This window comes from Gymnoscopelus braueri, assembly GCF_963280865.1.
Source record: "Gymnoscopelus braueri genome assembly, chromosome: 13".
NCBI classification, from domain to species: domain Eukaryota; kingdom Metazoa; phylum Chordata; class Actinopteri; order Myctophiformes; family Myctophidae; genus Gymnoscopelus; species Gymnoscopelus braueri.
This window is the reverse complement of record NC_137615.1, coordinates 53,462,194-53,477,239: the sequence shown is the minus strand read 5'-3', so window position 1 is coordinate 53,477,239 and position 15,046 is coordinate 53,462,194. Positions and strand designations below refer to the sequence as shown.

At 40.2% G+C, this 15,046-nt stretch overlaps 1 protein-coding gene across 1 annotated transcript; it reads right to left on the bottom strand.

Annotated features, from left to right (window-relative positions):
- Window positions 1-54: 54 nt before the first annotated feature.
- Window positions 55-14,633, bottom strand: clpp (caseinolytic mitochondrial matrix peptidase proteolytic subunit). The gene is made up of 7 exons (XM_080447287.1): window positions 14,564-14,633; window positions 11,911-12,012; window positions 11,413-11,484; window positions 8,746-8,842; window positions 6,381-6,568; window positions 3,904-4,009; window positions 55-2,258 (listed from the first exon to the last, which is right to left on the bottom strand). Exons 1-7 carry the CDS (start codon window positions 14,573-14,575, stop codon window positions 2,044-2,046), a joined length of 792 nt encoding a protein of 263 aa, XP_080303413.1. The 5' UTR covers window positions 14,576-14,633; the 3' UTR covers window positions 55-2,043.
- Between the last annotated feature and the right edge of the window lie 413 nt (window positions 14,634-15,046).

The window sequence follows — 15,046 nt, the reverse complement described above, 5'->3', positions numbered from 1 at the left end:
TCAGCACTTTGCCTGCAAATGTAGTCAGAAAAATAGAACACATATTTAACAATGTCAAACAGAGGCTGTCTTGTTTAATTAGATTATAAATCATCTTCAGTCCTCTACATGACATGTTGTACTGTGCCACACAAAATACAAACATTCATTTCTATATTATCCACTTCATACTTCTTGTATGATCATTTTTGTTCACATCATATTCCTGATGAGACCTACAGTGCATTTTCATTATGTTATTAATCAATACAAGCCATCTGCTATTTTCACCATTAAAAAAAAAGAAACAGAAAGTCAAAGTTAAGTGTGTCTGTGGGGTTTTATAAATATATTGAACCAATGAAAAGTACTAACAAGAGCTTGTGACTAAATAATAAACGGCTGAATGCACCATAGGGCACTGACTCTAAGCGTGGGAACACCAGGGGTTCAAATGTGCCATTAAAGGCCTTTGCAGACAGGGTGCTATTTTTCGCACGGAAAAAACGGACAATATCATTTTTTAAAAGAACACATGGTTCTCTGTGACCTCAGGCACACCGGCTCAGAATTTGCCGTGCGGCAAGTGGCTACGGCGGTGCGTTTTGTATTCAATCGAACCCAGTTCGATTCGTGCGTCTTTTCGCATGCGGTAAAAACTGATTGACTAATCGCACCCTGTCTGCAAAGGCCTTTAGGGTCTGTAACTCTGAGAGTGTACACATGGAACATTTGTACACTCGCTGAGTTAACCATTGACTGCCATGGACGTAATATTACGTCATATCAAATACGCTTGACCGACAATGACGTAATATTACGTCATCATGGTGTTTTCATTGATTACGCTAGAGGACGCTCTTCGCCAACCTATGAATGTTGCTATGACTTCCAGAGAAGGATAGACCCGGAAATGACGTCATTTAAAAATGTTCCAATGTTATCGGTGTTATCGGGTGGTTCCAGTGGGAGCCCGTAAGGAGGCTAGGGGTTCTGAGGTCCTGTGGGAGCCTGTAAGGGGGTTATAGAGTACCAAAGTCCTGATGTCGCTCCCGCTACCCCTGGGTCACGCAAGTTATCTTTCTCTTTTCGGGGGAGGGAAGAACGGGCGGGGAGGAGGGTGATAATTGTCACTGTACGTACTCCTACGGGCTGGGGGCGGCACCTGTCAACAGGGAGTGTTGGGCGGGAGGAGTAGGATGAAGGCTCTACATCCTCCCGGTGGGGGCTCCTCACTGGCAGGTGAGTCAGTAGGATACGACAGCAGTGACAACACACAGAAATGTGTGTGGGGAGGAATCAATTGGCATAACAACTAAAATGGGGAGAAAAAGGGGTAAAAAGAAAAAAGAAAATCGCATCATATAAGAACTGTGTTCCAAAAAATTAAGACATCAGCCTGTGATTCTGTCGTTAATGATATTGAGTTACACATTTGTTTTCTTTTTTCTTACTCTTCAGATACATTTTGATGTTTTGATGTTGTCAGTTGATGCTTCATATCCATTTGAGTAAAATTGTGCAGCGGATGTGTTTATTTTTTGGAATACAGTTCTTGTATGACGCGATCTAAGATTTCCCTATAGGGAATTTCAATAGAACATAATAATAGGCTCTATGCACAGCAGCCATATTGTGAAGACATTCACAGGTGTTACCAATGATACTAACGAAGGCTCTGTTCCATTCTGGTCAAACAGAGTCTGGGTGCTGATATTGTGCATGTTGGCTCACTGGAAACACTCTGCTACACCAGTGGGTCTAAACTTTGGGTCCAGGGACCCTCATGGTTCCTTAAGGGGTTTCCAAATGTTCCCTTCATTTGTACACTCTCAGAGTTATGGGGGTCGTGGAAATCTGAGAACCACTGTGCTACACGAAATGTAACAGAGCCTTCATTAGTATCATTGGTAACACATTTGAAGGAAGTGATAATATGGCTGCTGTGCATAGAGCCTATTCCATGACCCAGGGGGGATAGCGGCCTCTAGTAGCAGTGATGTCAGATATTCGGTGCTCTATAGGGTGGTTCTGAGTTCCAGTAATACTGTGTAAAAAAGGAGGCTAGGGGTTCTGGGTTCCTGTGGGGGCCTGGGAGGGTGATACAGGGGGGTCTGGAGAAGCTGCACTGGGGCTCACTGAGGCTGCGGCAGCCTCCTTCTGCACCAGCTCAGGCTCGTCCTGGCCGGCCTGGGGTGGGTGCACCAGCACCTTGTCGATCAGCCCAAAGTCCTGGGCCTGCATGGGACTCATGTAGCGGTCTCTCTCCATCACGCTTTCTGGGAGAGGGAGAGAGAGAGGACGACACATAATGACACGTGAATCCCACCTGCCACCTCACATTAACAACATCCGTCTGTCTGTCTGTCCCCCGCATAACTCGAGCACCGCCTGACCAGTGGTGTAAAGTAACTAAGCACATTTACATAACTTAAGTACTGTGCTTGAGTTAATTTTGAGGTATTTTTTACTTTTCTGAAGTATTTCCAATTGTCTGTACTTTTACTACTCCACTACATCTCAGAGGCAAATATTGTACTTTTACTCCACTACTATTATTTGAAAACTTTAGTTACTAGTTACTTTGTAGAGTTTGATTATTATTACAAAACATGTATTAACCAATTCAGCCCTATATACAATTTGGCCATTTGAAAATAGCAGAGCTTGTAGATCTGCTATTTTCAAAAGATTGGTATACCTTTGAAAGCTGGATAATGGGTACCTTCTGCATAATGAGTACTTTCTACTTTTGGTGCTTTAAGTACATTTTGATACCAATACTTTTGTACTTTTACTCAAGTAAATTTAGAATTCTGGACTTTTACTTGTAACAGAGTATTTATACATTGCAGTATTGATACTTTTACTTAAGTAAAAAAAGTGAGTACTTTTTCCACCACTGCTCCTGACCAATCAACTTCAAACTTGGTGTTTATCGCCAAGGACCCGAGGGTGTGTTGTGCCGAGTGGGAATTCAGGCCTATTTAATAATTAATAATAATAATAATAATAGGCTGAAGACGTTGTGCAAGCTAGTTTATTATTAGCTTATTCAGTCCAGTCTGCAGCAGTTGGAACTTCCACACTACATCAGGTGGGAACTGGCAGCCATGACAACCAACAACAACACATGACAACTGCAGAAAACCAGTTACACTTGCTTTGGTTTGTCCTTGGTCATTTGAAGGACCTTTTCTCAACCTAGGGTCCAGGGACCACCAGGGGTCCAAATGGACCCGTTTAGGTCTGTAACGCAGAGCGTACCTACATGTCTGTCTCCCTCCCTCCCTCCCTCCCTGCCTAATGTCTGCCTGCCTGCCTGCCTACCTTCCTATCAGACCACATTTCAAATAGAAATATTGTACTCCATAATAAAAGAAAATAGGTTTGGGTCCCAAGAGTCCCTTCCTATAAATGTAATGAATGAAGCGCTTATGCCCCATTTCACATACACACATATATATATATATATATATATATATATATATATATATATATATATATATATATATATATATATATATATATACACACATACATACATACATACACACACATACCGTACATACATATATTCTAAATTTTCATTCAGCATTCACTGATATTAAAAATAAAATGTACTTCGTAAATTGCACTTTTGTACGCTTGAGTATTTACTTGAGTATATCGTCTCTATCGGGTGGAAACCTCATATGTCCAAAACTGTTACCTTTCAGGATTCAAATTCAAGCTCAAAACGCGGCACTTTACGCTGCGTTTCAAGCTTGTAGATCTGCTACTTTTAATACTTTTGTGTGATGCTGTAATATGATCAAGTAGGGCGTTCATTTACGAAAAAGCACAAAAAAGTTTGAATATGGAAATGAGACGATATGCTTTGTCCACCACTGGCAAACACACATGGACTTTACAGTGACGTACCGATGGTTTCCAGAGGCTGGCCGGTGTGTTTGGCATAGATGGTGTTGAGCTGTCTCTTCAGTTTGAGGATCTCTTCAGCTTGGATGGCGATGTCTGTGGCCTGCCCCTGTGTATGGACACATACGAACAAACCTTGTATCTCTGCATTTCAACTTTTATGTATATATTTATTTATCACCCCCCCCCCCCCTAAAATTATTAAATAGCTCTACATTCTGATTGTCCTTATTGATATAGAGTGTTTGTTCAGTAAGGAGAGTCTGTCTCTCCCATGAACAGAAATTACATTTTCAGGTCAGGATACCACTTTCATCCAATCAGGAGAGAGAACTCCCACAGGATACAGATTAAACATGTGAAATTGGAGGTGATGACACAAAGGCAAAATTGGAACTGGGACAGTAGAACATTTAAGCTGGTAAATGGGTACTCTCTCCTGATTGGCTGAACAATTGCAACTGGAAATGTATTTTCACTCATGGGACATTTTGCGCAATCTTTGCTTCTGGGGGGTCCCTGGAACAAAACATTTTAAAATGGGGTCCGTGGCCAAATACATATCATTTTGGGGGTCCTTGACATGAAAAAGTTTGAGAACCACTGCTTTAAACAATGCGGAACATCTGACCAACGTCTGACCAATCACAGCAGCCAAATTAGTTTGGGTAGTCACAACATCTCGGAGGCACAGAACACCCAAATGTAGTTCTGATCCCGATTAGAATGACGTCATATTGTAGTTTTGGACCAGCCTTAACGAACACATTTTGGTTCATTTATTAAATGATAATATGAGCGGTGTTTTGGACTTCATGGACAGATTTTTTATATAGTTTTGCTGTTGTTAATTAGAGTCTCGGATTAATTCCATTCATCAAGTTTTTTTCTTCATTTTTGGATTCTGGATTCACTGTTAACCCATTAAAGCCGGGAACGCATCTGTGTCATTTTTTTATTTCTTTGGGCTATTCAAAAATAGCAGATATACAAGCTCATAGCGCGGTACCGAGTGCCGCGCTACGAGCTTGTAGATCTGCTATTTAAAAAAAATCGTGAACATTTGTGCAAATCTTTGAATGTATATATTTTTAAAGCAAACATTTTAAACTCAAATATTTGCTTCTGGGGATTCTACAAATGTCTTCTAAATCCTAACAGTTTAAAAAAAAAACGTATGCCTGCTTTCTGCGTCTGACGCATCTGATTAAGAAAAGACGCATCCAACTCACCGTCTGTGCGTCCATGGCACTGTTGTCAACAACAAATTCCATGTTAAGAGAAATCACAGTAAAAAAAATAAAAATCCAACGACACCGGCATTGTAAGGCCAGCTGAACAACAAAATCCCATAGAAAACACATAAAAACACGTTCGAAAACAAAAAAGAACGTGGACATTTTGACCAGATTGTATAGGGTCACACATTTGAGTATAACACCCAGAGCAACGTCTCTGCTCTGCTATTTATTTATTTAGCCTACTGTTCCATGTTTGCATACTTTTATTATGCAAATATTAAAGTTGTCAGATTTAGAATATTATTTATTTCTTTCAGATACATTTTCTACATTAATATAACCATATTATAACTATATAAGATCAAACAAGTTAAACTCTGCACTTTGAATTACACATTTTATTAGGACAATTACATTTTCCTGGGACTCATAAAATGTCCCGGGACCCATTACATTGAAAACCTAGCAACATCACTGCGTATGTGCTATAATATGAACTGGTGCTCAAACTTTTTCATGTCAAGAACCACCCAAAATGATATATATGTGGCCGTGGACCCCCATCTCAAAATGTTGTTTCAGGGACCCCCAGAAGTAAAAAAAAAGATTGATTTAAAAATATATATATATATTCAAAGATTTGCACAAATGTGCATGATTTTTCAAAACATAGCACTTCTACAAGCTCATAGTGCGGCACCGAGCTTGTATATCTGCTATTTTTGAATAGCCAAAGAAATCTTAAAATGACACAGATGCGTTCTCTATTCAATTTATTGAATCTATTCAATCCAGAAACGCATCTCTGTCATTTTAGATTTATTTTGGCTATTCAAAAATAGCATATATACAAGCTCATAGCGCGGCACCGAGTGCCGCGCTATGAGCTTGTAGATCTGCAAAAAAAAAAATTAATCGTGAAAAGTTGTGCAAATCTTTGAATATATATTTTTGTAAGCGAACATTTGTAACTCAAATCTTTGCTTCTGGGGTTTTGAGATCTCATATTTTGAGATCGGGGTCCGCGGACAAATAGCCTACACATCATTATGGGGTCTTTGAAATGAAAAAGTCTGAGAACCTCTGATATAGCAACATACGTTTTTTCAAAAGAAAACGTTAGGATTTAGAAGGCATTTGTAGAGTATATATTCATTTTTTGCAGATCTACAAGCTCATAGCGCGGCACCGAGTGCCACACTATGAGCTTGTAGATCTCACCCAGCTTGTAGAACTCACCCTGGCTCCTCCGGACGGCTGGTGCACCATGATGCGGGCGTTGGGCAGGGAGTGCCTCATGCCCGCCGTGCCCGCTGTGAGCAGCAGGCTGCCCATGCTGGCGGCCTGGCCCACGCACCACGTAGCTATGGGGTTCAGAATGTACTGCATGGTGTCATAGATGGCCAGGCCCGATGTCACGACGCCACCTACAGCACGGGAGGAAGACGACAAACACACAAAAAACATGGTTGGTTCCTCAGTGGTTCTTTTAATACAGTGGTTCTCAAAGTGGGGTACGGGGACGCTCAGGTGTCCTTGAGGGGGTTCCATGGAGTCCATAGCAAAATGAGTTAACCCATTAAGACCTGAGGCCGATACTACGAATGCCTTCTAAACCAGTAGTTCTCAAACTTTTTCTCACATTGATATATATTTGGCCGCGGACCCCCATCTGAAAATGTTTTGTGCCAGGGACCCCATAAGAGAAGATTTGTGTTAAAAAAATAAAATAAAACACTTTCACGATTTTTTCAAAAATACCAGATGTACAAGCTTGCAGCGCGGCAGGAAGTGACACGCTGTGAGCTTGTACATCTGCTATTTTTATGAACCACTGTTCTAAGTCCTGAGAGTTTTCTGAAAAACATATGATGCGCATATATATATATATATATATATATATATATAATATCATCATTAGTTTTTAAGTCTGGAGAACCCCGTCCAGGACAAGCTTCAAACGAGCCTCCTCAGGAGAGACTTGGCTCAGATCTGCTCAAATCTAAAATGATACAGGTGCTTTCCTGGTTTTAATGGGTTAACCCCATTTTCATTGGCTATTTTCGTTATTTAGGAAGATTTTTGAAAGTGGTGACAGAACAACAAGGGCAACTACCAGAGGGGACTGTGAGGTACAATTCAGACGGAGTGTGTTTGGTGAAACAGTCTTCTCTGTTAGAGCCTCCCGTCACTGGAATAGTCTCCCTACCGAAGTAAGAGAGACCACCAACTATCTAACCTTCAAATTCAACCTTAAGAGATGGCTTAAAGCTAACCAAATTTGTAATCATGGGTAATTATCAGCTCCATTAATCACTGGTGTGTCTTCTCATATTTTACTGTATTTGTTTTGTCTTCTGTACTATGTCTACTTGTCTTGTATTGTTGATGATGATGTCTGTTTTTGTATGGATAACTATACTACCATCTTTTAACAGCCTGCTCAGGGACTACAGATGAAAATGTTGATTAATGTGCACTGTCCCTGGTACATAAATAAATAAATGAATGCATTTCCATTAAAAAAAAATCCTTTAACCCATTTTGGCCGGGAACCCCTATTTGTAACTATACCTTTCAGGACGGGAACCCCTTATAGTATATAACAACATACATTTGTTGTAATTTTTTAATAAATATTTGATTTTTTTCAGAAAACTTAGGTCAGGATTTAGAAGGCGTGTTTAGAATCGGCCTCAGGTCTAAATGGGTTACACGACAAATCCTGCAATATTTTTTGGGGATCTAATAAATGTTAAATAACTTTAAAAGTACTCAAATGTTTTACTTAAGTAAAAGTATCAATACTGCAATGTAGAAGTACTCTGTTACAAGTAAAAGTCCAGAATTCAAAATGAACTTGAATAAAAGTATTGTATTGGTATTGGTATGATAATGTACTTAAAGTACCAAAAGTAAAAGTACAAAATGTTTGAAAATAGCAGATCTACAAGCTCTCGCGACGCGTTGAGAGCTTGTAGATCGGCTCTCAACGCGTCGTCATTTGGTTCCATTTGTACACTCTCAGAGTTATGCGGGTCGTGGGAATTAAAACGTCTGAGAACTACTGTGCTACACTAAGGGCAGGTACACACTATACGACTTTTAAAGTTGTCGGGGGGTCATCTGATCGTTAAGTATTTCACACTACAGGAGTCTATTTCTTGAAATCGTCTGTCATATATCGTTGTGGCTTTCACACTATAGGTTGGTCGCCGACAAGGGATCACACACTGTAGTACTTAAGTACTGTACAATACTTAACTCATTCACTGCCTGAATTATTTCTGGCCGCGTTTGCCCACTGCCAGAGATTTTTCATTGAAAAAAAAAAGTACTCAGGAGCCGAGATACAGATTTTTTAAGTTTTAAGTTAACAAGGAAGTGGATGGGAGTCTAGATCTTCAAAAAATCATATCTCCTTGGTCTTTGGGTCAAAAAAAAAAAAAAAAAACGTTTTAGTCGTTCTAGGCAGACAGGGCTTATGGGACAAAAGTCGTTTTAGTCGTTCTAGGCAGTGAATGAGTTAAGTACAGTACTAGAGTACTTGTACTTAGTTACTTTCCACCACTGCAAGTGAATATGTTTATTATTATTTTCTTACCAGGACTATTAATGTACATATGGATAGGTTTGTTGTTGCTTTCTGATTGTAGAAACAGCAGCTGGGCAATAACCAGACTGGCCACCGAGTCATCGATCTGGGGAGACAGAAACATTTAAATATTGCTGCCATTTGTTTCAAAAGTGTATCCCAAGCTAATTAATACCTTTGTGTATAATACTGTAACTATTTCTGCTTTGACTGTTTTGTTCCACTTTTGCCATGGCAATGTAAATGTTTGTTTTAGCATGCCAATAAAGCCCCTTTGAATAGACAGCAGCCATATTGTGAAGAGATTCACAGGTGTTGCCAATGATACTAATGAAGGCTCTGTTCCATTCTGGTCAAACAGAGTCAGGGTGCTGATATTGTTCATATAGGCTCACTGCCACTGGAAACACTTTGCTACACCAGTGGGTCTAAAATTGTGGTCCAGGGACCCTCAGGTTTCCAAATGGACCCTTACGGGTGTGTAACGTGAGAGTGAGAGTAATGTGAGAGTGTACACATGGTTCCATTTGTACACTCTCAGAGTTATGGGGGTTGTGGAAATTAAAACGTCTGAGAACTACTGTGCTACACACTATACGACTGTTAAAGATGGGGTGCCATGATATTTTTCAACCCTAAAACCTGATCATAAGGTATTATTATTATGTAAGGATTTTTTTCAACAAAAAAAAAAGTGTACAGTAAGTGTTAAAATGTTGTTTTTATGTGGACACGCCTCCAGATCATTAAGTATACCTGGTTCTCACCTTAGCACCTCCTCCACCACCACCCACCTGTCCTAGTCCCTCCTCCTCCTCATGCCCACACCTGTTGTATTATGATAATGAGGGGGAGGGTATGGCTTTGTGATGTCACTAAAGCGCTGTTTCTCTATTGGCACGTTTGACCCTCAAGGTTTCAGCCTCCAGGAAGAAACTCCAAATAGTCAGAGAAGACATAAAACACCATAAAAACACCACCGGGGGGCTTAATGAAGTTCTATCAACCTCATAGACACATGAAAAACAGAAAAAGTGCAAAAACATGGCACCAGCTCTTTAAAGTGGTCGGGGGGTCATCTGAAGTATTTCACACTACAGGAGTCTATTTCTTGAAATCGTCTGTCATATTATCGTTGAGGCTTTCACACTATAGGTTGGTCGCCGATAAGGGATCACACACTGTAGGATAGTTCACTAGGATGCTATCCAGACCGATACATACATTTGTTTTTATTCGAATGCATTTTAACCAACGTCTCATGAAAACGTGTAATAAGGCTCCCGTTATATGCGCGAGACCGAGACAGGGCGCTATTGATTGTTGACAATAAATAATTCTCTCTCTCTCAAAAGTGCACAATGCAACTCAGAAACAGTGTTGCCCTGTCCACTTATTATAAGCGACTTTGGGCGAGTTGCTTATAATATTGCTGGTTGTTGCGGGTTGCGTTTTTTGGGCTTATTTCTAAAGTGTAGTTGCTTATTTGTAACCTCACTCCGTCAAATGGAAGAAGCTTGCGACACACATTTTGTTTCACAGCGTACTTGCATCTGAGACTCCGGGCGCAGAATCGATGACAGACGGAGTTTCATTTTTTCAAGCTACTAGGCAGGTGATTGGATGATCCCGCCCCTAGCAGCCGCTGATTGGTTCGTATGCGCAGTGGTTCGGGCAGCTTTACTCTGTGAGCAATCCCAGACCCTCCTTCCTGAAACCAAATGCAAATGAGATTTCCGGAGGGAGGGGGGTTTACCAGGCTAGCTTATTTGGCCTTGTTTCCTAATGTTGTTTAAACCAGTGGTTTAAAGTAAACAACACATGTATTTGTCCGCAGACCCCCCCCCCCGTGCCATATTTGTGTGGATTTGGAAAATATTCCACAATTTTCAAATTCTTTCAAGACTTTTCTTTGAAAATAGGTGCGACGCGCTGTGAGCTTGTAGATCGGCTATTTTCAAATATGCAATGTATAGGTTTAAAGTGTTGGGATTGTTTTCATCGATCTGGTTGCTTATTTCTCTCGCAAAATCTGGCAACATTTCAGAAAGGCTGCTCAACACAGACGCGCGCCAGCGGCGCCACACAGACACACACAACTCGCTCTCGCCCGCTAGCTCTCTCTGTGTGTGTGCAATTCATCTCAAATAAACATCCCACTTTGACTGTCGGGGGGGTTCGTCATATCGCGTACGCACTGGCCTACAAGTGGGCGTGCCTTCAGATCAGGAAGCAGGCCGCGCTTTACCCAATCAAATGTAGTGGGCGGGATTTACGTGTCCGCCGATCCTTCCCCACTCGAAACAAACTGAAACTCATTTAACACTAGCGTCCTCGGAGCAGACAAAACCACGGAAAGATATTCACATTTTAACTTGCTCTTTCATCATAGAAACAAGTGGGCTTATAACCAAAACGATCCATGTTCTCTGGGAGAAGTGGTGTTAGTGTTCTGTGTAGAAATATTGTTAGTGGGAATGAAAACATAGTCGCACCACCGGAAGTGAAAGGCTGAAGGCAGACCAAAACCCCGGTTTCCTTGCGCACGTGTGCTACGTCGACTTCCTCCCAGAGCCAAGTGAGATAGTCAAAAACAGCAGAGGGCGCTGTTTTTACTTTTCATTTGGCGATGGGTTCCCAGATTGCATTTAAAGAGACAGCGTTACGTTCACTCACCGGTCCCATGACACATATGATCCTCTCTCTGAGCAGACGAGAATAGATGTCATACGCTCTCTCCCCTCGCCCCTGACAAGACAGAAATATTATTATTATTAATACTAATAATGTCATACGCTCTCAAGACACATAACTAGGAATTGGGATTGAGAATCTGTTCCATCACAAAATTAATTCCGAAGTAATTGAGAATCGGAAATCAATCAGATTTTGGCTTATCAATTCTCTTATCGATTCTGGCGGGACCTGACGTAATGTCATTGAAATCAAATCACTGGCACAATAATAATATTCTAATTCTAAGAAAGCTTTTGACTTCTGTTGAATTGCCTGCCAACAACCGGTAAAAGAAGGAACATGAATTGAATAGCTTATATGTGAATGTTGCTTCACTGCTGTGCATCAGTTGAAGCCAACATGCTCTACCTTTGATGGTCTGCCGACATTAAATGAAAGGGATATAGTGCCCCCCCCCCCAACACACACACAACTGACCGTTTGCTCCACCACTATAGGGATGAGAGGACTCTTCCATTGGGGGCTGTGATGGAATGTTCTGCTGCATCTGAATGCTGTGGTCCCACACTGCAACACCCTCTGAAACACACACACACACACACACACACACACACACACACACACACACACACACATTACTTTGACATTTTAGAACAGCCATTTTTATTAATGCCATTTTAAAATGTTTCAAAAACTGTCATAATAACTATTGTCAAGATAAAAAATTAATAAATAGCCTAACTATGAGCACATGATGCGACGTCTTGTGCGCTTGTAGATTGGCTATTTTCAAATAGCTGACGTATAAGTGGTTGAAGTCATTTTGATGCTATATTGACTCAATTAGCTAGGGACCCCCTGGAACCCCCTCAAGGACCCTTGGGGGTCAACGGACCCCAATTTGAGAACCACTGACTTACATGTCAATTTGTGTGAGTTGCCAATGTCAGCCAATTGTCAGAGAGAACTCACACCCGTCACCCAGCAGCTTTAACGTTTTAACAATACATTTTTTGTTTTTCACCAAACAATATCACTGACTCTACCTTTAGGTCAGTTGTCATATCATAATCAGATTCAGACCTGTGCAATGTTACTTCACAAAGCTTAAAAGGCAAACAGAAAAGTATGTTTTATTCATTTGAAAGTTGAAAATAGCAGATCTAGATCTGCTATTTATTTAAAACATTTTACTCAAATCTTTCTTTCTGGGCATTCTACAAATGTCTATAATGTTTTACTTATGTTGCTATATGTCAGTGGTTCTTAAACATTTTTCATGTCAAGGCCACCCAAAATTCGCATTTCTAGTTTTTACTTAAGAATCAAATTTTCTATTTTCTACTTCATACATCTCAGAGGCAAACATTACTCAACTACAATTATTTGAAAACTTGAGTTACTAGTTACTTTGTAGATTTTGATTATTATTACACAACCCACTTCAGCCCTATATACAATTTGAAATGAGTCAATCTACAAGATAAGACACGTTGTGAGCTTGTAGATCTGCTATTTTCAAAAGATTTTTATAGTTTTTATATTTTATTTCAAAACGAAAAAAATGGGACATTCTGCATAATGAGTACTTTCTACTTTTGGTTCATTAAGTCCATTTTGATACTTTTACTTAAGTAAAAAAATATGAGTACTTGTCCTAAAACAGTGGTTCTCAAAGTGGGTTTCCGGGGACCCCCAGGGGTCATTGAGAGGGTTCCAGGGGGTCCCCAGCAAAATGAGTTAACATAGCATCAAAATCATTTTAACCACTTTAACCTTAGATACATCAGCTATTTGAAAATAGCAGATCGACCATCTCACAACACTTCCCCATGTGACACGTTGTGAGCTTGTAGATCTGCTATTTTCAGCAACAACAAAACTTTTTTGAAAAAAGATTTTTTTTATATTTCTGAAACGTTTTCTCAAAACAAATTTTGTACGGGGGTCTCCCTGGCACATCATATTTTCAGGTGTGTGTGTGTGTGTGTGTGTGTGTGGGTGGGTGGGGGGGGGGGGGGGTCTGTGGCCAAATATGTATGAACCTTGACATGAAGTGAATCAGAATCAGTTTTATTGTCACATCACAGGTTTACAAGGTAAAAAAGTGGGTGAAATTCTTTTTTGTACATCGTTCCCATCGCAACGTTAGTTTCCATAGAAAGAAGAGGGGGGGGGGGAGAAGAAGAGGGTGGGGGGCAAGTGGGAAGGAGATCAAAACAAGAGAGCAACAGAAGGCCAGACAAGTTATCTACATATTTACAAATTACCTGAGATAATAAAAAAAAACTAAAAAAACTAAAAAAAAACTAAACTAAGGTGCCTGAGCATAGCAGCAATGTATTGTATACTGTGCATGTTATAAGTGAGCGTGAGAACTATATTGGCCTTAAAATACTAATGATAAATGTAGTAATGTGCTAAAACCTTCATTGGTTAAAGGTAGGGTAAGTGATTTACTTTGGTAAGTGTTAAATAGCTCTATATTCTGATAGTACTCATTGCTATAGTGTTTGTTCAGTAAAAGGAGTCTCCCATGTCTCTCCAGCTCTTTATTAAACAGAAAATGCATTTTCAGTGCTCTCTCCTGATTGGCTTAAATTGCGTCACCTACCTGAAAATGTACTATATTCTGTTTACTAAAGAGCTGGAGAGACCCCTGTGACCGAACAAACGCTCTGTAGCAATGATTACTATCAAGTAATTTAACCCTTTTAACAAAAATACCAAAAAATATCACTTACCCTACCTTTAAAGAGCACTGGCATTACATTTCACACAACACACACTTGTACATGGCAGACTCTCACTCACACACACACACACACACACACACACACACACACACACACACACACACACACACACACACACACACACACACACACACACACACACACACACACACACACACACACACACACACACACACACACACACACACACACACACACACACTCACTCTGAGTTTTCGGGGACGATCACAATGTGATCACTTGGTAAAGTGACACTAAAGACAGTGTGGACACTGGACACATTCAGTCCTAAAAATCAGATCTGACAGACCATACTCTCACATCTATCAGCATGAATGAAGTATTAATGACTGATCAGCCCGATCCATACTCACTCGTAACAGCATGTTGTCGATGTGATGTAACGTGATGTTGTGACCCCACCGTCACCCCGGAAATACTTACCATACACTCACTCTGCCGGGACTTTCTGCTTCCGGGGTCTTATGGTTGGTTTGTTTTCTTGGCTCATGACTGCCATCTGCCGGCCATGTGGAGTTAACGCATTCTCATGGGAAAAGTTGCTGTCGATGCAATGAAATTCAATGAAATTTAATTTAATTTAATTTAATTTAATTTAATTTAATTTAATTTAATTTAATTCAATTCAATTCAATTCAATTCAATTCAATTCAATTCAATTCAATTCAATTCAATTCAATTCAATTCAATTCAATTCGGTTCAAAGGAGTTGTATTGGCATGAGAAAACGTACGTTTACATTGCCAAAGCAAGTGTAAAAAATGAATAGGTAGATAGATCGATAGATCGATAGATCGATAGATCGATAGATCGATAGATCGATAGATCGATAGATA